General features: G+C 37.4%; 1 protein-coding gene across 1 annotated transcript in view; it reads right to left on the reverse strand.

Annotated features, from left to right (window-relative positions):
• LOC145247288 (organic cation/carnitine transporter 2-like) overlaps positions 1-23,244 on the reverse strand; it is a 109,780-nt gene extending 86,536 nt beyond the window's left edge. The window contains exons 1-3 of the mRNA XM_080108909.1: positions 23,088-23,244; positions 7,900-8,054; positions 4,115-4,334 (exon numbers count right to left, since the gene is read on the reverse strand). Of these exons, the coding sequence (XP_079965035.1) occupies positions 4,115-4,334; positions 7,900-8,042 (363 nt within the window). The 5' untranslated portion in view covers positions 8,043-8,054; positions 23,088-23,244. The remainder of the gene's footprint in view (positions 1-4,114; positions 4,335-7,899; positions 8,055-23,087) is intronic.
• Positions 23,245-25,799: the final 2,555 nt, after the last annotated feature.

Raw genomic sequence — 25,799 nt, forward strand, 5'->3', positions numbered from 1 at the left:
TACAAATGGCTGCTCTTATATCTCTAATATATATATATATATATATATATATATATATATATATATATATATATATATATATAGATCGCCCCTGGTTACTTCCTTTTCAGGGGAGATCACCCATGGTTACTTCTTGTTCTCAGTAACAGATAACTCTTTTACCTATAAACAAAGATGCTGGAGAGAATTATAAATTTTTTATCGATCATAACGGAGTTTACCAACCACGTGACACTCATTAACCTTTAACCTCGATTGTATTTTGGGTCTTGATAAGCGGTAACGCCCTCCCCCTAATAAAATAAAATCCTCGCAATAAATTAGTTAAACTTAATGATCCTCATAAAATTACTTAGCAGGTTGTTAACAATCTTGGCCATAAAGAGTCAGATCATTAAATTTTGTTTTAAGATGTGTTTCAGCAACATTTTATCGTAGAACATAAAATTGTACTCATATACCCACACTTCAAATGACGATTAACTTTGTGTTCGTTTTACAAGTATTTTAATGGAACATGCTCTGATGAACTCTCAGTACTTGTTCGCTCTCGCCGTAGATATTCCCGACCAACACGACGTGCAACAAAATCACACCCCATCATCGTTAGGGTACATAGATGTCGAAGAGCTTTCTACTACAATAGTTTCATCCCTCAGAATCTATACTTTGGAATTCATTTCCCGTTTCCTGATTCCTTGGCTGTTCTGACATGCAGCAATTTAAATGTAAGATGAACAGTCATTTCGCTACCAAACCCACAAAAATCCTCTGTTAGACATGGCCTCTGCATATTGAATAGCGGATTAGAATATCTGTAAACAAGTTTGAAGACTTCGGTTTCTGCCACAAGAGATTCATAATACTTTAAAAGTGTATGTGAGATCTATGCCAATATTTTTTTTCAAAAAGCAACCAGTCAAGCTTCTCCAGTCTCCAGTATTTTTACATACTGAACAAACTAACGAAGTTTTCCAAGATGTTGGGGGGGGGGAGGGGCATTTCTCATTTAGGAAGCGTTTGACCATTTTACAAGACTGGAAGTTAGTTCCGGTTGCAGCTATTTGAATACTATGACGACGATACTATAGATGACACTGACGATGATACAAACATAAAAGAACGTAGAAGTCATGGACATGACCTTAAACTATATCCAGTGGTGAGGCCCAATTTGCGGACTTTGGTGAGTGTGGAGCCACCCTTTAATTGCCATTGCTCCCAGGTCCACTCTGACCCGGAGTGGTAGTACCTGTAAGGGTCCCAACTATGGGTTAAATAGAAACCGACTTGAAAACAACAAATATATTCTATTAAAAAAATTTTCTTCAAAATCTTTGGATTCGGCATTAAATAACCTGAAAAGGGTTGATATGCCGTAAAACAAAAACAACCAACCAACGAAGAACGTAGATTATATGTATTAACACGTAAATATATACGCACATTATATACGCCCGTTATATAGATCAATATATAAGATCAATATATAAGATCAATATAGATCAATATATAAGAGTTCTGGGTACATCTGTTATTGGTCAATTAAAAAGTTTTAACCAAAATTTAAATTTAATTTACTAACATTTCTTTTAAATTGTGGAGTGGTCCCTGGCTTTATTACAGACCATCTTGAACGACGATGGCATTTTTGGGTATTAGCAAGAACGACGTCGACATTTAATATGCGTTGTGTGTAAAAGTTATCGTTATAAAGCAGAAAGAGAATTAAAGGTATATACGGACGTGCATGCATAATAAAAATGAAAAGACCTGAAACATTGACAGGATGGAAGGGTCACCAGATAACATGTACTAACTGAAAACATTTGCAGAGTTTTGTAAATGAAGAATTAAGAAAAACGAAATTTTATAACAGTCGACACAAAATCACGATATCATTTAGTGCAGATTGTTTATCATAAAATTTAACTTTTAATGTAATATGTAGAAAACAATACAATGCAGATGTAACGACAATACATAAACTAAAGCAGATAATAAATAGTTTTATTAATACAAGCTACAAATACATGTGTATATAGTTATACATTTTATAGAAACAATTTATTTATATTTGCACCATGGTCAGATGGTCTGATTAATGACAATGATCGACGAAACTGATTAATTGTCTGCTCTAGCTGAGGAGACATCGTTGTGCATTGAACTTCATATAACGCCCCGCAGTGACTTAATCCACAATACATTGTAGTCTATAATGACTGTAGAAAACTTACGGTTGATTTTATGAAATTATATAATTACTCGAATTAAAGTTTAAAACTAAAAAGGCAAGTATCATGGTTCAGTTGTGCTCTAAAAAGAAACATTTATTTCGAACGCGCCCCTGACTTATCAAAGAATCTACTATTGATTTTATACGTCGGGTCCTTCTGTTTGTGCGGCGAATAAACTTCTCAAGAGTACTTTCGATGTTAGGCTGTATAAGGGTGTTAACTTTGGTCAAAATCGGACTATTCTTTCTGTAATCGGATTTTCTAGATTATGAATTTTCGATATTTATTGAAGACATTCCGATACAAACCCTATCTTAGAAAACTCCCAGACATATTTGTCACATACACAGAGACACGTACAGAGACAAAGTGCTGTATATATATATATATATATATATATATATATATATATATATATATATATATATATATATACACTTACTCGTTTCTTATCGTTGAGCATTTTCATTTGAAATAAAAGTCGGTCAATTTAGCTCGTATGTGCAGATCATCATATAATGATTAGATCACTCTGCTAGACGTTAAAAACATTTAAAAGATCACATGTTTAAATTTCAACAGCATTTCTTGCGGTTAACGGTAGCGAAATGGATTAGGTCCTGCTAATAAAGCAAGACATAGCTTCTGTTGCCGGGTTCGAATCTATCGACTGGTGTTAATCGTCACACCCTGCACTGATGATTCCCGAATGGGTGAAACATTAGTGTCTGTAGATATTTAATAATTATTATAGTAAATAATTATATATATATATATATATATATATATATATATATATATATATATATATATATATATGAATAAAATAAAGCAAAATATAAACGATGCTTTAGACGTTATGTGAATAAAAAGGAAAAACCTAAAAGAGTAAAAACAAAAATAAAATCAGGGGACATCATCAGGATTTCTAGGCGAGGATGTACAGGAAGACGGTCATATATCACATGCGAAAGAGAAGAAGTTCAGTTCTCCAGAACAGAAAGAGAACTGAACTTCTCCTCTTTCGCATGTGATATATGACCGTCTTCCTGTACATCCTCGCCTAGAAATCCTGATGATGTCCTCTGAAATAGGGACGAAACGTTGATATTATTTTTGTTTTTACTCTTTTAGGTTTTTCCTTTTTATTCACACACACACACACACACACACACACACACACACACACACACACACACACACATATATATATATATATATATATATATATATATATATATATATATATATATGAAGAGATTGAATCAGCTTCGTCCGAAGGAAGAAATGCAAGGTAATATTAAAATCAGAAGCAATTCCCAGTCGCATGTAAACCCCAGTCAAGAGAGATGACGACGTCAGGTTTTTGAAGTTCTGGCTGGGAGATGTCGATGTCCTCCTTCATATAGAGCCTGGTATTCCCAAATGGTTATTTATCTGACAGGTATGTTGTTGCTTAACTACGGTTATTAAACGAAAACGGATGCATCAACATGATTGTGTCGTATATACTTGTATTATTTCAATCTACGTTATTGTCTAGGAACTATTAAGATATTGAGAGCCCCCTACCCATGAAAAGACCTAATTTGTAACGATGCCCGTGGTGCGTCGTGAAAGAACCAATCACAGGCCGTCTAGCTTTTACTCTTTATTCATATTTTACGAAATAGCTCATAAATTGCTATTTTAGACGAAAGCATTAACTAACAGACGAATTCCACAATTCATAAAGCAACATGATTTTTGCAATGCCGCAATTTATAAAGCAACACGATTTTTGCAGTAACAATAACATCCAAAGGAGCAAAGTGTAGCATCTGTTCTGATACTAAACTTCACCAATAATATATATAAAAAAAAAAACATCTTACCTCTTCAATAATCGTTGTTTCATAGACTGATTTGTCGAACACCCAAGAATTGCATTGTTCTAAATGAATTCTCGTCCCATTCCAGTCCTGAACGCGCTCACAAGAATTATAGACTAATTTGCCATTTTCCATGTGTTGTGGAATGGTTCTATTAATCATCCATTCGTGCTGAGTTCCTTGAATCGCAAACGTGTCATTCTCAAATCCTTTAAGGGAACAACTAGAAAATAACACAAAGGCAAAATATTTAAATCCGGTTTTGTATACAAAAAGTATATAAAATTGAATCAAGGTCAATATTGTTGATGTAGAAAAACGAATATTATCTAAGTACTTACGTTTTCGAATTTTTAAGATGAGAATTAGTTATTCATATTATTTATATTCTTCGGACCACTGTTCTCATCTTGATTGTCATTTTCAAACTTTTTCGGTTGAAGTAACCCCCGACTTGCCTCAGGTGTTTCTTGTCGGATTCGGGAATGCTTATATCAGACTTTGGGAATTTGGACACAATTTCAAACGGAACCCTTCATTTACTTCAGAGGGGTAGCATGCTTTCGTTCCGTCAGCCAGTAACTTCTACTTATTCCCTAAGCTCAAGGAAACCTTTAGAGGCTGTCGTTATGAGACAACTGAGGAGATGAAAGAGGCTGTCACGAGCGTCAGTGACAACACTATATTCTAGGTATACATCTCAGAAACACGTATTAGTGTTTTTTTTTCATTTTTGTTTGTTTGAATATTGTAATGCTGGGTATGGGGCAGCCAAACCAGCTACCAACATTCCTCTACTTTTTATTGAAACCAACCGAGAGCTCTTTTAGTATCCTCGCTGTTCCCTTAAATGCAATTGTCTGGATTTCTCTTGCACTTGGTTGACCAGGAATATTAATAAGGTAGACAATCTCAGATGACACAGTAAATAAGGGTATACATACATTAGTAAATACATACTGTAATTATGTTTAAATAGACGTAATGATGTCGCTATATTTACCCTTATGTAACAGTACAACTCTCGTCTTCGTAACGCTTCAACATTTTTAGTAAAAAAGTAAGAGGCTTTACATACTGATGCTTTTAGTTTGTTGATGATATTAATACCAGCGTTCAGAAAATTCAGCAAATAAACTAGATAAGCATACACATATTAAAGTTAAAATTCTTATAAATTAATCACTTGAAAAAAGTACAAAATCATTTGTTTCACAAAAAAGTGCAACTCCTTTGTCTAATAGACTCGATATCTCACTGGCCAAATTGCAAATGAAAAATACTTCGTTCTCAGCAACAAAACACCAACAACTATAATAAAATTAAAAATAGAAGAAAAAGAACTATAATTTGGTATACGGCCCCATACAATCAAATGTTAAAAACAAAACTTGGCAAGAAATTTCTAGATCTTATTGAAAAACACTTTCCCGCAACCAACCCCTTACACAAAATCTTCAATAAAAATACCTTGAAGTTATCTTACAGTTGTTGCGAAAATTTAGAGATGATAATTAAAGCACATAATAACAAAATACTAAATGAAAACAATGTAAACAACAACAAAATAAACAATAAAAAAAGTAGACACCATGACAAAAATAAAACCAACACTAGCAGAAATAATAATAATAATAATAACAAACCAACCCCGGACAAGAACAATCATACCATAAATAAAAATACTAATAACGAACAAGATAAATGCAACTGTAGACACCGCACACTTTGCCCAGTTCAAAATAAATGTCTAACAAAAAGCGTAGTTTATCAAGCAACAATATTTGCGAAAGAAAACCCGAATAACAAGAAATATTACGTAGGCATGACTTCCTTAGATTTCAAAACCCGATACTATGACCACAAAAGTACATTCAAAAATAAAAAAAAAACACCGTATAAAACGACACTAGCGAATAAATACGGGGAACTCAAAGAAAGCGGACATTCGCCGGTAGTCGAATGGAAAATAATAAGACAAGCTATCACGTGCAGACATTTAGACGACCCATGTAAATTATGCCTCCATGAAAAATTTGCTATCCTGTACTTTAAAGAACCCCAAAATCTATTAAACTGTAGACGAGAAATAGCAAACAACTGTGTTCACAAAGTAAAACTTACTCTAGGATAGCGATACAAAATAGCTTTAAAACTTACAAAAACAATAGAAAACAAACAAATAAATAAATAAACATGGATATACATAAACGATCACACATATATGTATATATATATATATGTATGTGTGCATGTATGTGTGCACACACACACACACACACACACATATATATATATATATATATAAAAGGGAGGAAAACGTCTACCTTAAACCACTAACCTAGTTCTAAAACAGATCCTTTGTTCAATAAAATGCATGCCCATTGGCTGATAGGAAGGGGCGCGGTGGATACTAGAAAGCTGATTGGCTAACTAAAATCCTCAACATATATAAAAACAAGAAACAACCACAGAATTCGCGCATAAGCCTGACGAATCCTATAGTGGATGAAACGCAGAATATTCAGTGTAGCTTAATCGCCATATATATTTTATAAAGTACTAATTACTATATATATATATATATATATATATATATATATATATATATATATATATATATATATATATATATATTAGTTTAACGTAAAATTAGCGCCCACTTTATGGCTACCTTGGCTATAAATATATATATTAATATATATTTTACGTCAAATTAATATAGAAAAGTGATCCTTCACTTTTTAAACCTATGATTTATTCATATAATTGAAATTACTCATTTCCTGGGATTGTAAACTGTTGTTTTTTGTTTTAGCACCCCTGAAAACGTTTAAAGTGGTAATTTTAAAGGATTTGTGTGTGTGGAAAGTTAGTGCAACTTTACCAATATTTCAATCATAGTCATTTGTTTTCCTAGTTTTGCATATGAATTTCATAATATCTGAAACTTCCCAAAACCTCTGGTATTGATGGAGGGGAGACAAAAACTTGTTGCTATGGTTTCAAATGATCTGAAATAACAACAAGGGAGATATGATATAGGAATATTTCTATTTGGTTTTCACACATGAAGTAAATTTTCCCAGCATATTAGATACTTATTACTAAAAAAAACAACAAAAAAAACCAACAAAAAACAACTGTAAATACACCACGCCTCAAAAAAAAAAGAAAAAAAAGAAAACGATAACAACCGCTAATGATAATCGGATTAACCGCTATATATATATATATATATATATATATATATATATATATATATATATATGTATATATATATATATATATATATACTACTATTACTACTATCTATCTAATCTATCTATCTATCTATCTATATTGGTGTTCACGCTGTTGCCCTTTCACATAGACATACAATATACCCGGTAAATTCTAGTGTAATCTTCTAAAATTTAAAAGCACACCTGTTCCTTTTAAGCTTAGACAAATTTTAATTGACAACACGAAATATTACATTTGGAAAATAATTTTTAATAATACCCGAAACCATCTAGAAATCCGCAATAAATAGCATCTGAAAAAGATAATGTCTTTTAAGGTTAACTTCTTTGTATTTTCTAAAAGTGCAGCCAACATCAAGTGTTATCACCAGGGCTATGACAAGAGAATATTCTTGTTGTTTTTACTGTCAAGTAATATAGCTGACACAGTTAATTAATCGAGAACCACATCACTCTATCTAATATTCTTTTGTCAAAACCCTAGTCATCACTTGCAACTACTTCCGCCCACTAAAACTTCTTAAAAAAAAAAAAGCAACTTACCGGAAGTCCAAATGTGGAAAGAGAAAGACCGTAAGACCAGCATGAAAAGCATCCATGATTGAATCCATATAAAGACAGAAGAGAACCCTTTTTTGATAAGGACCAAAGTCCCCAACTATTTCGATGAGACTGTCGAATTTCATTTTGATTGTACTCTGAAAAGAAAACGGTTTTTATATAATGAAAAGCAAAACAGTGTGTATATGGAACCCTGAAACTTTTGCCCCTTTTATACCTGCACTATACAGTGTCGCCCATTTAAAAGTAGCTTAATATCTCTAATCTTCCTTTAATCAATTTTTTTTCAGATTAAGCGGCCCACTTAAAAGTAGCCCGGTCCTCTAATCTTTCTCTTAAGGACCAACTGGCACTACGACAAAATGCAATTATTTTTTTAAACAAGATAGCGCTACATGCCTCACGTCTCACAGATCACTGACACAAGTTCATGACATATTTACGGAAGAGGGAACAATAAGCAAACGGTTATGACCACCATGTTCTCTGGACTTGTCATCGTGTGATTTTTATCTTTTTGGGGGAGGGCGGGGGCTTTAAAACGAATAGTTTATGCAAATAATCCTCACAATCTGGACTAACTAAAAGAGAACATTACCAACGCTATCAGGAGAATCACTAGAGAAGATCTGCAGGCAGTATCTGCAAACGTTGTTAAACGTGCCTAAAATGCATAGATGTCAACGGTGAGCAATTCCAGCATCTTTCATAACACTACAGGTAATTTAAACAATAAAAGACTATTCCTCCTCTCTACTACATTTTCTTGCCTACTTTTAAGTCAGCTACCCTGTATGAGGTGATTTAAATAAGTTTCCGGATTTTTTTTCGTATGAGCACTTTTATTGATCGTATACGCATGAAACTAGTACTCTTCAAAGTAATCTCCTCCGGCTGCAATGCACTTGTACCGTTTCAACAACTTCTGAAAAGCCCCGTGGAAGTCCTCTTGTGTGAGCATGTCAATGGCCCTCTTAACAGCCTCTTTCATCTCCTTAATTGTCTCATTACGACAGCTTCTAAGATTAACCTTGAGCTTAGGGAATAACTAAAAGTCATAAGGAGCAAGGTCTGGACTATAGGATACGTGAGGAACTGTCTTGATGCCCATGACAACGCCTTTATTTCTGACCTTCTATGATCACTCTTGTAACAAACCTTGTGCAAATCTTCAGCATCTTCCGTTCCTAGCGAATAATTGTGTGTACAGTTCCCACTGTGAACTTCTTGTCTCTATATTGCAGAATACAATCTTGCATTATGCATCTTATGTTTCTGAAGATTTAGGATGAAGATTGATAATCTGGACTACTGTCCTCATTTCATTGCTCGATCGACAAACATGACAAGTGTGTTGAAAAACCGAAAACAGTTTATTAACATATCCATTTATATATTTACTAGCATGGAGACCGGACGTAACCCTGGAATGAATGAAAATCAACAAATGTTTTACCCACCTATGTTTTATTGCGATCGAAATCAGTAAAATCGCCCATTTTTCAATCCTCCACGCAGTTATTATTCCACAATACATTGTAGCATAAATTGTAGGTTAAATCGCCCATTCTCCAATCAAATCGATCGACTACCTACTTTAGTTGGAAACCCATTGTGATGCAACAGGAGAAAGCTTCACATGCCTCCCCACATTGAAAAATTGTAGTCTACATTGCCCTGTAGATTTTCTAAAATTATTATTTATTATAATGTCTTGAAGGATGTAGTACTGCTGCCACATCTGGGCAGGGGCTGCTAAAACAACATATCCTGCCTTCACAGAGTACAAAATAGGCTTCGTGGCTTAGTGGGGGATGCCCTTTTCTCTTCTCTGCAACCATCTCTCCCACAGGAGAGACGTTGCGAGCCTGTCTTTGTTTTATCGTTACTTCCATGGCAAGTGCTCGTCTGAGCTCCAATCTCTGGTCCCCCTCGCCAATCCTTTATGATAAACATCCGTCTAGCTGAAACCACTGTAAAAAAGCTTCTTTCTTAGAAGAACCCGCCTGTGGAACTCTCTTCTGTATGCCTGTTTCCCATCTGACTACAACCTGGATGTCTTCAAGTCCAACATAAACAAATTCCTGATGAACCGCCCCCTTAAGTAAGACACTTTATCAAATCTCCAATACTAACGATTACTACGATACAATCCCATTGATTACTGTACACGTAATAACCTTTATCCCCGAGTGGCTTCCGAGCCTTGATAAGTGGTGAATAGTTTGTAAAAAAAAAGTACTGACAACTACTTCTACTTGCTAACTCAAGAAAAAAATTTCATAACAAAGTTTAACCCCGCCTTAAACATCTCTCCATAATTATACACATAAATAGGCAAAACACAAAATACACTTACACGCATGCATGCTTGGGTAGGTGTGCACCCTCGCACACGAAACAACAAAAAAGCACAATAAGGCACACGCACACTTTCGCGGGTGCGCGCGCCCATACCCAGTACAGTACCATTTCTCTTAACTAAACAAACAACTAGAAATTAAACGTATGTATGTGTATGTGCGCGTGTGCGTGTGTATATGTGTGTGTGCGTGGGTGTACACATATGATTGTGTATGCGTGTGTGTATAATTATATATCATCTGTTATCTATGCTACATCTTGCTTGTATGTATACGTGCACTTATGTTTGGGTGACCGAATCCATGTATGCATATGTGCATGGATTGGAAAGGAAACTTCAACCAATATATACATAAGGTGGGATGTATGAATATGTATGTGTGTGTGTGATTGTGAGTGCATGTGCCCATATATATATATATATATATGGGTGGATGAGTGTATACACATCCGTATGTATGTGTGTGTATGTATATATATATACATATGTATGCACATGTATGAGTGGGTAAATGTGTTCGTGTGAATATGGATATACGCGTATGTGTGAGCCCCTGCATATGTCTGTGTGTGTGCATGTGTGTGTGTATGTGTATGTGCCTACATAGTATGTGGATGTTTGTGAGTGTATGTGCACATACATATATGTGTGTACATATATGTGTGTATGTGCGTGTATGTGTGTGTATAAATATCTTCTACCTATTCTCCATCTTACTTGTGTGTGTGTGGGTGCGTGTACGTATGTCTGAATGATTAAGCGCATATATACATGCGTGTTTTGGTTGGGGAAAAAAAGTGTGTATATATATATATATATATATATATATATAAAATAAAAAATAAAAAAATAAAAATAATTGTTAGCGGTGGATGTATGCGAGTACGTGTGTGGGTGTGTAGGTGGGTATGTATATGTGTATATATGTATGCTCCTACATATATTTCTATGTATGTACGTGTGTGTATGTGTGTGTGCCTGCGTACGTGTGCGTGTGCATGTGTACATGTACATGAATATATATGTATGCGTATGTGATTGTGTGTGAGTGTATGCTATACATGGGGAAAGAAAGTCTTTAAAAAGAACCCTAAAGAAGCCATAAAAACCTTCACCATATGGACTAAAAAACACTCTTTGAAACTAACTTTGACCGGTCACAGTGAACAACTTACAGTTGGAGACAGAATGTCTAAACACTGAACACACGCATCGCATCACTATGACAAACATATTTAATATCAGCGGAGGCATATCTACAAACTCCCATTTTAAAGAAAAACTTTTTACGAAAATATCTGAAGAGAGCACACCCTAAGCTCGAAACGCGTTATAAAAATATTTTAAAATAAAAATATGATGAAAACCTTTAAAAAAAACCGACAATTGTTGATGGCTACACTCTTTTAAATATACATTTTTTCTCTCGTTGGAACTACACAACCATCACTTTAAATATATATATATATATATATATATATATATATATATATATATTCAGGACTAAAAATTTCAAAATGGAAGTCTAATTTATTTATAAAACTGCCTATGTCTCTCTGCCTGTCTGTCTATCTATCTTCATTTTTTTCAAAGTGCATCTCTGAAGAGCGGTGGGAGGCAGATAAATGATTGCATTTTTGGGGACTACCCTTTTCTATTTTTTTTAGCCGTTAAAGATAAAGGAACGTGGCAAGGGTAAATCGACTAAACTTGCTATTTGTACGCATGCGCAACTATATACATTTATACGTAAAAGTCGGTTCACTTTAAAATTATTTTTTTTTCAATCTGACGATAGCTCAAACAGTAACGACTAAGGCTGCACAGCTATATATTTTGGTTTCAATTCTAGCTGATGGCACCGAAGTCATACCCATTCTTTATTTTGAAATTACTACTATATATAGGGAGTTTAAAATTTTTCGAATTATGATTTACAATTATAATTACAATAAGAGCCAAATTTTGAAACTCCGTGGAATAAGGAAATATATTACTTTACACTGTAATCCGTTTTTTTAAAAAAATTTATGTATAATTAATGTTGAATATCATAATATACAAAATTGTAACCTCTGTCTGTCTGTCTGTCTGTCTCTCTCTCTCTCTCTCTCTATATATATATATATATATATATATAACTACTTCATTTACTCACATAAAATTAATACACGAAAGTATAAATTTATGCGTAAACTTTAAGTATTTACTTCAAAAGTGCTCAATACGTAGGTAGAGCTAATTAGTTATAAAAATTTATAAAAGCTTTATCGCCATATATTTTTTATAACTAACTAACTAACTAACTATATATATATATATACAGTGATGATCATATTTATTGGCACGGTAAAATAAAAGTTAAATTTTGTCTAATAAATTCTAAAAAAGGGATTAAATTAAAGAAAATAATAAAGTATATTATGTATTTTTAACTGGCCTTTCCGATGCAGCAATCGGATTTTAGAAAAAATAAATAACAAAGGAACAACAGACATAATTGCAAAAAACCCTTGTTCAAAATTATTGGCACGGCTTTGTTTTTCTTTTAGTATCAGTATAATATCAATCAATTTCCGGTTTACGTGCTTTCTGAACTTTTTTATAGCCATATTATGCTTGTTTAACGCTAATTCAGTGAATAATTTTTTTCAGATAATTTTTAGATAGCGATTTATTTAAACTATTATAAGTGACTAAATTATAATTTTCAATCGCCATGGTTAAAACTAAGGAACACAGCGAAGACGTCAGGAAGCTTGTTGTAGCATGCCATACCAATGGGGAGGGCTATGATAAGATTTCAAAGAAGCTAAACCTTCCCAAATCCACTGTTAGAGCCATAATAAACAAGTTCAAATCGCAAGGCTACGTTATGAGTTTAGAGGGTAGAGGGAGAAAAAGGATTCTTTCCCCAAGAGATGAACGGAAAATTGTTCGACAAGTAAAACAAAACCCAAGGATCTCTGTTGGGGAGATTGTTGATGAACAGAGCACCTCTGGAGTGAATGTATCTCGACATACAGTTGGTAGAGTTTTGAAGAGAGCTGGTTTAAAAGCATGTCGTCCGAGAAAGACTCCCTTATTGAAGCCTATGCACCTGAAAGCAAGGCTAGCCTTTGCAAAACGTCATATTGATAAAGATGTTGCATTCTGGAAACGTGTTCTATGGACTGACGAAACGAAAATAGAGTTATTTGGCCATAATAAAGTGTCTTATATTTACAGAAAATCTGGCGAAGCTTTCCTGCCTAAGAACACCATACCCACAGTGAAGCACGGTGGAGGCAGTTTGATGTTTTGGGGATCCTTTGCTGCCTCTGGACCAGGGCGACTTGTTAAGGTCACAGGTAGCATAAAAAAGGAAGATTATGTTAAAATATTGGATGAAAACCTGAAAGACTTTGCTAAAGAGCTCTCACTTGGTCGTCGTTGGTGGTTCATGCAAGATAATGACCCAAAGCATTCGGCTAAACTGACTAAGAAATGGCTTGAGGACAATCATATTAATGTTTTGGAGTGGCCATCACAAAGGCCAGACCTTAATCCAATTGAAAATTTATGGAGAACATTAAAATTGAGGGTAATGCAAAGGAAGCCTAAGAATCTTATTCAATTGGAGGATTATTGTCAGGAAGAGTGGGCTAAAATTACTACTGAAGAGTGCAACAACTTGGTTGTAAACTATGAAAAGAGACTGAGGAAGGTAATCAAGGCCAAAGGCTATACAATTGATTATTAAATAAATCGTGCCAATAATTTTGAACAAGGGTTTTTTGCAATTATGTTTGTTGTTCCTTTGTTATTTATTTTTTCTAAAATCCGATTGCTGCATCGGAAAGGCCAGTTAAAAATACATAATATACTTTGTTATTTTCTTTAATTTAATCCCTTTTTTAGAATTTATTAGACAAAATTTAACTTTTATTTTACCGTGCCAATAAATATGATCATCACTGTATATATATATATATATATATATATATATATATATATATATATATATATATATATATATATATATATATATATAGCCTATCTGTGTAGTCGAACAAGCTCGTTGAAAAATTAATTATACTAAACAAAATACAATATATTCCTTATTTAAAAGAAGTTTAAAAAATCATTAAATCCACGTTTACAAATGACTGCCGCTTTTGATTAGCTTAATCTTAATAGTAAACAACATTTTATGAAAATAGACTCGAATATTTGGAACTTCAGTATTCAGAATTACAGGATCACTGGTCTTAAAAGGTAAAAAGTAAAAAGAAATGTTCTTAGCAACTTTAGGCAAATACCATGCTTACCTACAATGTAGAAAATATTAACAGCATAATTGAGGGGAAAAATCTACTACTTTCTTCGTAATCGCCGACTACTCTACGAGGAACAAAAAATATACCAAAAAAGAAAAAAGAACACATGACCTACTGTACCTGAACCAAAAGATCCTGAAAGAGGCAAAAAGGTAAAAAAATAGCTTTAATAATAGTGTAATAAATTGCGAACAGACGGGCTTACCTGACAAACGCTCGAGGTGTGCACTCTGCAAAGCGGGCACGTCCAAAGAAAAATGGCAAGATGGCGGCGGCCGATTAATATTGCCAAGTAATCACGCAAAATCTCGTGTTCTCTCGCACACACGAGAGTTCAGCTTAGCATAAAAACGGGTCACGGTGAGCAAGAAGGGAGAAGGAAAAACGTAGTCAAGACAAAGACGACGCTTCTTACGACTGAGAAGAAAAAAGAAGAAAAAGAGCAAGAAGTAGAAGAGGAAGAAGAGAACGATACATGAGAAGACGAGGTGTGTGCGGTTTTGAGTAAATCGAAACAGACAGAAAAAAAAACTCTGATTACAAGCTATTCCGGCTTTGGTATGGAGAAATTTGACATCAGATTAATTCCGGAATTCGATGGCTCCCCCACTGGTCCCTCGGTGATCGAATGGCTGGAAAAGGCTGAGCGCGTTTGCTGGTTGTGTAAGATTAAAGACCCAGCTATGGTTATCCCATTGAGACTCACTAAAGGGGCTTATGCCGTGTACCAGCAGCTAGGGGAGGATCCGACCATGGAGCAGATTACACAAGCGCTATACGGGGCATTTGGTACAGACCCTTTTGTCGCCTGGAGGCAGTTTTCCGAACGCCGACTTGGGCCGGGGGAGACAGTGGATGTCTACATGGCCGACTTGAAAAAGCTTGCCACTCCCTTCGGCGGTGCAAGTGATCGCATATTGGCATGCGCCTTTTTGTCGGGACTTCCGGATGAGGCAAGTCGACTGCTGCGAGCGTCGTCAAGACTCACTGAGATTGGATTGGAGGAGTTATTGGCGAGAGCACGAAACATCTTGAAAGACGATCGAGAACTAGTCTCCGCAGCTGTTGACACTCTGGACTCGCCAACGAAGGGTCTACGATGCTATACCTGTGGTGGCCCCAACCACTTTTCCAGAAACTGCAAAAGCGGTACAAGGCGCACCCCTAATTATGGAGCACGACAAGTAATACGGTGTCACCAATGCAATAAGCCAGGCCACATAGCGCGGAATTGTCCGGGAAACGGGAAAGGGGAGGACGCCGCAGCGCTAGCACCCTCCCCAACGCGGCATTGAACAAAGCGCTGCCTGCAGTAACAGTTCAAGTTGATGGATGTGAACGTTCAGCGCTGGTTGACACCGGCTGTACCCAAACCCTTCTTCGAAAGGAATATTGCGCCACATGGAAGAAACGAAGGATCCCTGTACTTACTGTCGGCCAAGGCTCATTGGTGTGTTGTGGGGTCAGCGTTGTTCATATCAGCATTGGCAATGGCTCTCCGGTTGCTGTGACGGTGTTAGTGGTCGATGGGGAGCTGCTCGGATATGACCTTCTCCTTGGAATGGACGCTATCACACAGCTAGGCGGAATTACTGTGAACGGCGCCGGTGATGTGAGCTTCTCTCGACCAAACAAACAAATGTGTGCAGCAATCACTCTCGATGAGACCGACTTCCATGCAGAATACGATAAGGGCACAAACACTTGGACAGCGTCCTGGAAATGGGCAGGCGACCAGCCACCAGTGTCATTGCAGAATCGACTTACAGAGTATCCCCCTCCTGCGTGGCTTAGGGGGCAGTACGAGACAGAACTTCAAGTGTGGCTGGATAATGGCTGGTTAGTTCCATACCCAGAGGATGAGCTCGGGCCCCCGCGGGGGCTAATTCCCCTGATGGCTGTCAGACAAGAGAACAAGCAGAAAGTTCGACCTGTTCTTGATTACCGGGAACTTAATGAATACGTTGACCCACACACTGCGGGGGCTGATGTCTGTGTTCATAAACTACGGGAGTGGCGGCGGCAGGGTGCGGAAGCAGCCATACTGGACTTGCGAAGAGCGTACTTGCAAATACGTGTTGAGAAATCGCTGTGGCCGTTCCAGACGGTGGTGATCAAAGGAACTCACTATTGCTTGACCAGGCTAGGATTCGGCCTGAATGTAGCCCCTAACATCATGACAGCAATCATGCAGGCGATCCGGCGTCAAGATGAAGCGGTGCAACATGCGACATCGTCGTATATAGACGACATTTTTGTCAATGAGAGCCTCCTGTCTGCCCAGGCGGTCAAAGAACACTTCGAGCGCTTCGGATTGTCGTGCAAGGAGCCGGAGCGGCTACAGGACGGGGCGAAAGTGCTCGGACTGCAGGTGAGCGGAAGTGCAGATGGCCTTCAATGGGGAAAGAGTGGTGAAATCCCGGAAATCCCATCTACCATCACACGTCGGAGCACGTTTTCCATTTGCGGAAAATTGGTGGGTCACTTCCCTGTGTGTGGGTTGCTCCGAGTGGCTGTAGCGGCCATAAAGCGACGGGCAATTTCTATGTCAACTGGATGGGACGATGAGGTGCATGATCCTTCCCTGCGAAGCATGCTGGTGGAATTTGTGGCCAGAGTGACCAATGATGACCCTGTACGGGGGAGCTGGTGCGTCGATGGGAGTGAATTTGCAGTTTGGGTAGACGCCAGCTCATTTGCCCTTGGCGTTGCTCTGGCGGTCGACGGAAGGATAATAGAAGATGCCTGCTGGCTTCGGCCGGAGAATGACGCCAAGCATATAAACCTAGCTGAACTCGATGCTACACTGAAAGGAGTCAATCTAGCGCTTCAGTGGCAGGCTAGAATCCTTCACATCATCACGGATTCCACGTGTGTGCATCGGTGGATGACCAATGCCTTGAACGGAAAAGCACGTCTGACAACGAAGGCGTCGGCCGAAATGTTGATCCGGAGGCGGCTTGCTACCCTAACCGAAACCACTAAGGAATACGACTTGGTCATAGATGTGACACTGGTGCAGTCCTGTTTGAATCAGGCGAATCGTCTGACCAGAGTGCCACGCCGTTGGCTAGACCTGCCAAAAGAAGTGAACGAGTCAGCACCTGTAAATTGCGCTGCAGTGGGACATAGACTCAGCCCGGAGCATATTAATGATGTCCATTGCAAAAGCGGGCACCCCGGTGTAAACCGAACGCTTTACTTCGCCAGATTGGTTGACCTCTCTGTGTCTCGGAGGGCTGTGAAATCTGTTGTGGGAAGCTGCAACACCTGCCGCTCGATCGACCCAGCACCTGTCCGGTGGAAGAAGGGAATACTCAGTGTGAAGCGTAATTGGGATAGGATTGCGATGGACATAACGCACTACAACGGGAGGCATTTTTTGAGGCTTATCGACTGTGAACGATCTAGGTTTTCATTGTGGCGGCCCCTTTGCCGGCAGGACGCGGCTGCCATTATCCATGAGTTGGAAGGTGTGTTCCTCGAGCGTGGCCCTCCTTCTGAGATACTCACCGACAATGGCTCCTCTTTTGTTAGTGAGCCGTTTGAACAGTTTGCAGATGGCTGGGGTGTCCATCTGCGTTTTCGGTGTGCCCATGTTCCCAGTGGAAACGGGATTATTGAGCGCAATCACAGAACTGTTAAGACAATCGCAGCGCGGAAGGGGTGTACGATACCTGAAGCAGTCTATTGGTACAACGTCACCCCTAAGGACGATGTTTCACCCTCCACCGCGCCAGCCAACGCGCTACATACATACCGTGTCAGGGTGAGAGGTTTGGAGAGCAGCTCACTACCCGAACCGGAGCCACCACAAAAGAACATAAAAGAAGGAGATGTCGTCTGGGTTAAAAAACCCCGAGGCCAGTGCACGACTCGCTACAGAATCAGCCCGCAGGCGGTGCGAGTTGATGGAGTACCTCGTCATATTACAGACTTAAGATCAGTATTCCAAACGCAGCTGCCGCTTGACGAAGATAGTGAAATTGAATCCGTGACCAGCGACCCATCATTCTGGTTCATGACGGCTTCAACGCACAGCGACACTGAGAGTGGTAGCCTTCAAAGTACTGACCCTCCTGCTGATGATGAAGACCCGGACAGTGATACTGCGATGCTCAGCTTTAGGTTCGCCGACCTTCGTGTCACGGAAGACAGCGCAGACGATGATGAAGCCCCGAATCCCCCTATCCGAAGAAGCACTCGAAGAAAAAGGCCACCGCCTTCCTGCTCTTTCTGTGATAATGAGATCAGGGGGGAGTGTGTAATAAATTGCGAACAGACGGGCTTACCTGACAAACGCTCGAGGTGTGCACTCTGCAAAGCGGGCACGTCCAAAGAAAAATGGCAAGATGGCGGCGGCCGGTTAATATTGCCAAGTAATCACGCAAAATCTCGTGTTCTCTCGCACACACGAGAGTTCAGCTTAGCATAAAAACGGGTCACTGTGAGCAAGAAGGGAGAAGGAAAAACGTAGTCAAGACAAAGACGACGCTTCTGACCACCGAGAAGAAAAAAGAAGAAAAAGAGCAAGAAGTAGAAGAGGAAGAAGAGAACAATACATGAGAAGACGAGGTGTGTGCGGTTTTGAGTAAATCGAAACAGACAGAAAAAAACTCTGATTACAGGCATGAATTGACTACAAGAAAGCGTACGATAGGATCCCTCAAGCATGGATAATAGAATGCCTGAGAATGTACAAAATACCAGGCAAGATCATCAATTATATTAAATATGTAATAATAACACGAAGACTTGAACTGACAGGTGTGGAGAAGCAAATAAATATCACGACAAAAAGCGGGAAGCTTAACTGCCTCCCGGCCATGTTTAAAAACAACGTTGATTTCTGCGCATGCGTAGCGATTCTCATAATTCTTAAGTTAATTACCAACTCATTGAATTCACTATCCTTTTTGGCCTAATGGTTAGCGAGAAAGACTGATAACCCTACGTTTTCGAGTTCGATCCCCCCTCTCTCACTACTTTTTTTTTTTTTTTTAATTATTTTATCCTTGTGCAAATATCCTCCACCCGGGCAAAAGTTAATTCCCAACTCATTGAATTCGCTATCCTCTTTTGTTCCTGTTCTTTTTCTCCTTCGCGGTACGGGTTCGAACCTTTCTGCCTACTACCACTTTTTTTCCCCAACAAACCTCCAAACACCCGGGCAAAGCCGGCCACTCAGGCTAGTATATTAAGAAAGTGTTAATCCAGAGAAGAGTTCACTAATACAGATGAAAGAATGAACTATATAATGTACGACCAGACACTGAACGACTTGAAACTGTTTGCAAAAAACTACGAATGCACTAAAGACGCTCATAAACACAAGCAGAATTTTCAATCAGTATATCCGTATGGAATTCGGTATGGAAAAGTTTCACTGTTAATATAAGAAAGGAAAAACTGGAGGCAACAAAAGGCATGGAACTATTCAACCAAGTAGAGATGAGGGCACTAGATGAACATAATAGCTACACTTATTTGGGAGTTCTGGAAGCAGACCTCATCAAAGCAGCAGAAAATTTGAAATGTATACTGTAGAAGAACAAGAACCCACTTCGAAACGAAACTACATATACATAGTAGAAACATAACAAAAGGATATAAACTCAAGGGCAGTGTCACTAGTAAGATACTTTAGATTTTTCAAATAGGTTGGACCAAAGAAGAACCGTGGCATCTCAACCAAAAGACCAGGGAAGTCACAACCATGAAAAATGCACTATATCCAAAAGATGATGCTGGCCGACTCTATGTGAAACGGAAAGACGGGGGAAGATGATTGGTTTGTATAGAAGACTGCAAATGAGACACACACACACACACACACACACACACACACACACACACACACACACACACACACACACACAAAAGAATTTGAAAAAATACATCATGCGGAACACTGACTGAATAAGTACCACAGCAAGAGGCACTGATAAAACCGAAGGGGATAGAAACAAAGGAAGCAAGGAATTAAACGAGAAAAAAAAACGGGAAGAAAACAGCTGCACGGCCGGTTTATAAGAATGACAAAATATAAAACTAACGAAAAAACTTGGACATGGCTATAAAAAGGAAACCTAAACAGAGAAACTAAATCGCTAATAACAGCCGCACAAGATAACGCAATAAGAACCAACTACATGAAAACAAGGATCGACAAAACACAAAAAATAGCAAATGCAGACTCTTCGAACAAAAAGACGAAATAATAAACCACATGATATGTGAATGCAGCAAACTAGCCCCCCCCCATGAAGAAAGCTTCTTTCTTAGAACTGCACGCCTGTGGAACTCTGTTCCGTCTGCCTGCTTCCCACCTGACTACACCCTGGATGTCTTCAAGTCCAACGTAAACAAATTCCTGACGAACCCCCCCTTAAGTAAACACTTCATTAAATCTCCACACTAACGTACTGTACTTGCAATAACCCTTATCCCTGAGTGGCTTCCGGGCCTTGATAATTGGTGACCACCGTGTAAAAAAAAATATTTTTAAGACAATCTGAAATCGATGCTATGTATTAGGTACAATGTTATATTCAATAATAACCCACTCTGTATTAATAAATATGAAACTTGCATTAATTGAAATATATTTAAGCGTGTTATGACCGGGCATAGCCTCCCCACCACGCAAGTCTTCAATAAAAATTAAGCTCTCAGAGAATTAAATTTCGAATAGTGTCCCAAAATTAATACCTCGTATTTTATTCTGCCTTAATCGATCAGAGACAAATGCAAATTGCATTTTAATAATAACTGAACATATGCACTCATGACCTGAAAGTTTCATCATGCTGTTGCAAATATTGGCGATGTGTGACTGAGTAAACAACCCGTATCGTGGACGTTCGGGAGAAGAGACGTCATTGAATTCCTTCATGTAGAAAAATTGAACCGATCAATATTCACCAGTTAAACGTTTACGAAGTCGATCTAGTGGATTTCATCACAGTTAGGAGATGGATTCGTCCATTTTAGAGTGTCGATAGAGACGTGAGTGAGAAAGTGTAGTCTGGCCTTTTACGATTGTAGCAGCAAAGGAAGTTTGTAAAAGTGCATCGAGGATAGTGGTGAATATGTAGAAAATAATTACTAGAACACGAAAGGTCGCTCGTTTTTATGATACTACTTCTGTCTACATAGTTTTCAACATTTTAGTTTTGAAAAGTTGAAAAAAAAAAGGACTGGGATCTTGGGGAGGCTTATTGCCACCCAAATTCCAGTAAAGATCAATGGTTGCTGCCAACGAGAAATCAGTGGTAAGCGGCTGTTGCGATCACGCAATTATTTTTTTTTTTCAAAGGCTATCGAAAGAGGTAAAGATTACTGGAAATCTGGGAAGATTGTTGTCACTCAGACTCCAGGGAACATTAGGAGTTGTTCGTTTTTAGAGTTGCAAAATAGGAGGCCTTATTTTTGGAATGACCTTCGTCTGTAATCATCTACAACAGGGGTCCCCGAAGTTTTCGAACGGGGTAGGACGTATTGATAACTTTACAGAACTCCTATTTACAATGGGACAGAGTTAGATGCCAGGGTCATTTTTTTAACGTGGAAAAAAAGGAACACAATTTTAAAATTGTCTCAGTCGTGAAGGATTTCTCCTCCACTGACAGAGAACAAGAAAACGAAATGCAGCAACTGAAGAACAGATACTACACTTTGATCTTGGCCCGAACGTTACAGAACTACGCGGGCCAAAATACTTTAAAAAATGACCCGGGACGTGTTTTTACTGTTTTGCTTATTAGTTTTGCGTTTCAGTGAAAGTGGTTCTCTAAAATTCCATTCTTTTAATCATTTTCCGAACAAAACGAAAAACCACGGCGAATTTCCCGAAATTTTCTATAATTTTAAAATATTATTATGTTTTCCATAAGAGCGCCGCGAACCGGATTTAAGACTATGGCGGGTCGAGTCATACCCGCGTGGCGCGTGTCGTAGTTGGAGACACCAGATTAATAGTTACAAATAATCTTCAAACTTTGAAATATTTATAATTTAATCTTCAAATACTCTACAAATTTTGCCATTTTTGTGATAAACAATCGCATATCTCATAATGCAAACACATTTTTCGAAATAATACAATAAACATTTTAATTAACATCAAACGATATATAACTCATATTAACAGAAAAATATCGATTAAAGCAAATTAATTTTACGAATTAAAAATTTGGTCTCATAGTTTTTTTTTAAACATAATAATAAAGTTAAGTATTTGAATAGCAAATTAGCTTAAATTATTGAAATAAGAATGATCCCAACAAAAAATAAAAAAAAAAGAAACCACAACAGCCAGATTTGTATTAGGTGCGCTCACAAATGCAGCTGATAAAATTAAATGCATTTTTTTTTAACGGAATGAAATGAAAAGCGCTGAAACTAAAAACACAAGTGAGCATTTCCTATCGGAACGAGGTACACATTCGATAGATAAGCAAACACAAATAACAGCGAATACTTACGCGACGTTCGATTATCTTGTGTCTGTGTGTAAAAAGAAAAAAACCAAGTAAAAATTATAGCAGGAAATCATATTTGTGACAGTTACCTATCACCTCTACCAACATCCCTCTTTTTTTCTTCTCTTCTACACCCTACTATTTGAAAAGTCTGCCCCTCTCCTCCTCCCCCTCTCTCACCCTCCTTCTATCTCTGTCTCTCTCACCACCATTCGCTCAGAAGCGCGCGCGCACACACACACACACATAATAATGAAATGCAAAACTGTATCTGTCGGCATTAAACCGCAAACACACGCGCACGCACACACACATTATCTATCTATCTATCTATCTATCTATCTATCTATCTATCTATCTATATATATATATATATATATATATATATATATGATGAGAATAATGGAAATAGTATTCTGACGAAATAGAGAGAAAAAAAGAACAAACCGAGTTATATGTTCATCAACGTTTCGTCTTTATTTCGAGAATTCATCCAAATTAGACGAAACGTTGAAGTCTCGAAATAATGACGAAACGTTGATGAACATATAACTCGGTTTGTTCCTTTTTATTTTTTTTTCTCTCTCTCTCTTTCTCTCTCTCTCTCTCTCTCTCTCTTTATATATATATGTACACTCGCACACACATATACATATGTATGTGTTTGTGTCTCTCTGTGTGTGTGTATGTAGGTGTACTAATAGAATGCCCGGCGTTCCTCGGTCGTAAAAGAAGCTTTAATATGATATTTTAATTTATGGAGAGTTCGTATGAGAGAGTCAATTTTCTATTAAATATTATATTGTGACCAATATATAGTGATAATTTCAAAAGTTAAAAACAAATGTCTTGGATACCCTCAGCTAGAATCGAAACCAAAACATTTAGCGCTCAAGCCTTAGCCGTTACCGGTTGAGCTGTCAATTGGTAAATAAGAACCGTTGTACTTTAAACGACTCGAACGTATAAACGTATATTTGCACATGTGGAGAAGTAACAATTTTAGTCAACTTACTTCTACTTAGTTCACATGTTCTTTTTCAATTTTCTCCCCTTAGCAGCTATTTTTACCGGTTAAAAATCGAATCGATTTTGGTTCACAGATCCAAATTCCCTATATGTAAAGTTTTGTCTAGAAATCAAAAATAAAATAGTGGCGCTGGTAAGTTAATTTAATATACTTATTTTATTTATACATGTATTTACATTGTTTGTTTTTTCAATTTCACTGTCAAACCATTCTCTGCACATGCATATACGCGTGGATCTGCATAAACATAATTATATTGTACATGCCTTGACACCTTTACGAATTTATACTTCTTCTTCACCCCTCCCTCTATCCTTCACTCCTAACTCTGCGATAATTGAATATATTTGCCTTTCAAATGTATTTATTGTTGCCAGAAGAAATTGGGCTGGGAATAAAGTGTGAGTTGCAACCTGTATGCACATATGTAGCCAATAATGTTTGAATAAATAAAAACGTATACCATGATACTGCTCTATATGTTGCATGCTATAGAGCACTATCTTATTAAAGTTTCATTACGAGGGGCGTGTAATAAGTAATGGCCAAAATGGCAGCCTCAACTTGACGGACAGATGCCTAATCAATGGCAGAAGGGGGGGGCGACCAGTTCTGGGAGCTGTTTCCACAGACTTCTGGCCATGTTTGAATTCACGATGCCAGCGTTTTATAAGGTCATAATGATGGGGCATTATCACCATAAGTTTCTTTCATTTCATCAAAAGTCACCTGTGGTGTGCGTCCTTTCAAATACAAAAACCGGATCACTGCTCGACATTCAACAGGTTCCATTTAACACCTGACTCATTTCGAACACCTGTAAAACAGAAACCACAATTAGTTCAGAACTGTAATGTGCCGTAGAGATATAAATCATTGTACATGCAAAATTTCAACTAGATCAGACAACTAGAAGTGGGTCAGGGGCATTACTTATTGCACACCCCTTGAATATATATATATATATATATATATATATGTGTGTGTGTGTGTGTGTGTGTGTGTGTGTTTATCTGTATCTGTGTCTGTGTGTGTATACATATACGTATATGTGTAATAGAAACGTAGTACCTTGAAAAAAATCCATTCGTAATTGCACTTCATTTATTATTTTTATTTTACTTATTTACTGTATTTTATTTTATCACTGTCTATTTTTAGACGCCATTTTATCACTTTCTGTTCTTATTTTTAGACGTCATAATATCACTTTCTGTTCTTATTTTTAGACGCCATTTTATCACTTTCTATTCTTATTTTTAGACGCCATCTTTCAAGGTACTATACTATTTTATCCCAATTCAATTATCTCTAATTTTTAAAAACTCCCTTCGTAATCTCGTTTCATTTTATTTACTTAATCTATCACGGTTATATTTCCAGACGCCATCTTTTAAATCTCTACGATATTTTAGCCCAATTAATTTTCTCGTCTCATTTTATCAATTTATTTACTTTTTATTTTTAGACGTAATCTACTACACTAGTTTACCCTAATTAATTATTTTCTCTAATCATAAAATGTAGATATGTATATAGATATCTCATTTACATAAGGAAAACACGCTGGTCTCCCCATCATTATATATATGCCAAATCCTCTGCCCCCCTCCTCAGTGACCATCCTTCTTGAAAAAGCCCGCATAAATCGGGCGAAACGTCGAGTATTCAGGCCCTTCCATCTC

This window comes from Euprymna scolopes, chromosome 25 (assembly GCF_053919585.1).
Source record: "Euprymna scolopes isolate OS-2025 chromosome 25, ASM5391958v1, whole genome shotgun sequence".
Taxonomy (NCBI): Eukaryota; Metazoa; Mollusca; class Cephalopoda; order Sepiida; family Sepiolidae; genus Euprymna; species Euprymna scolopes.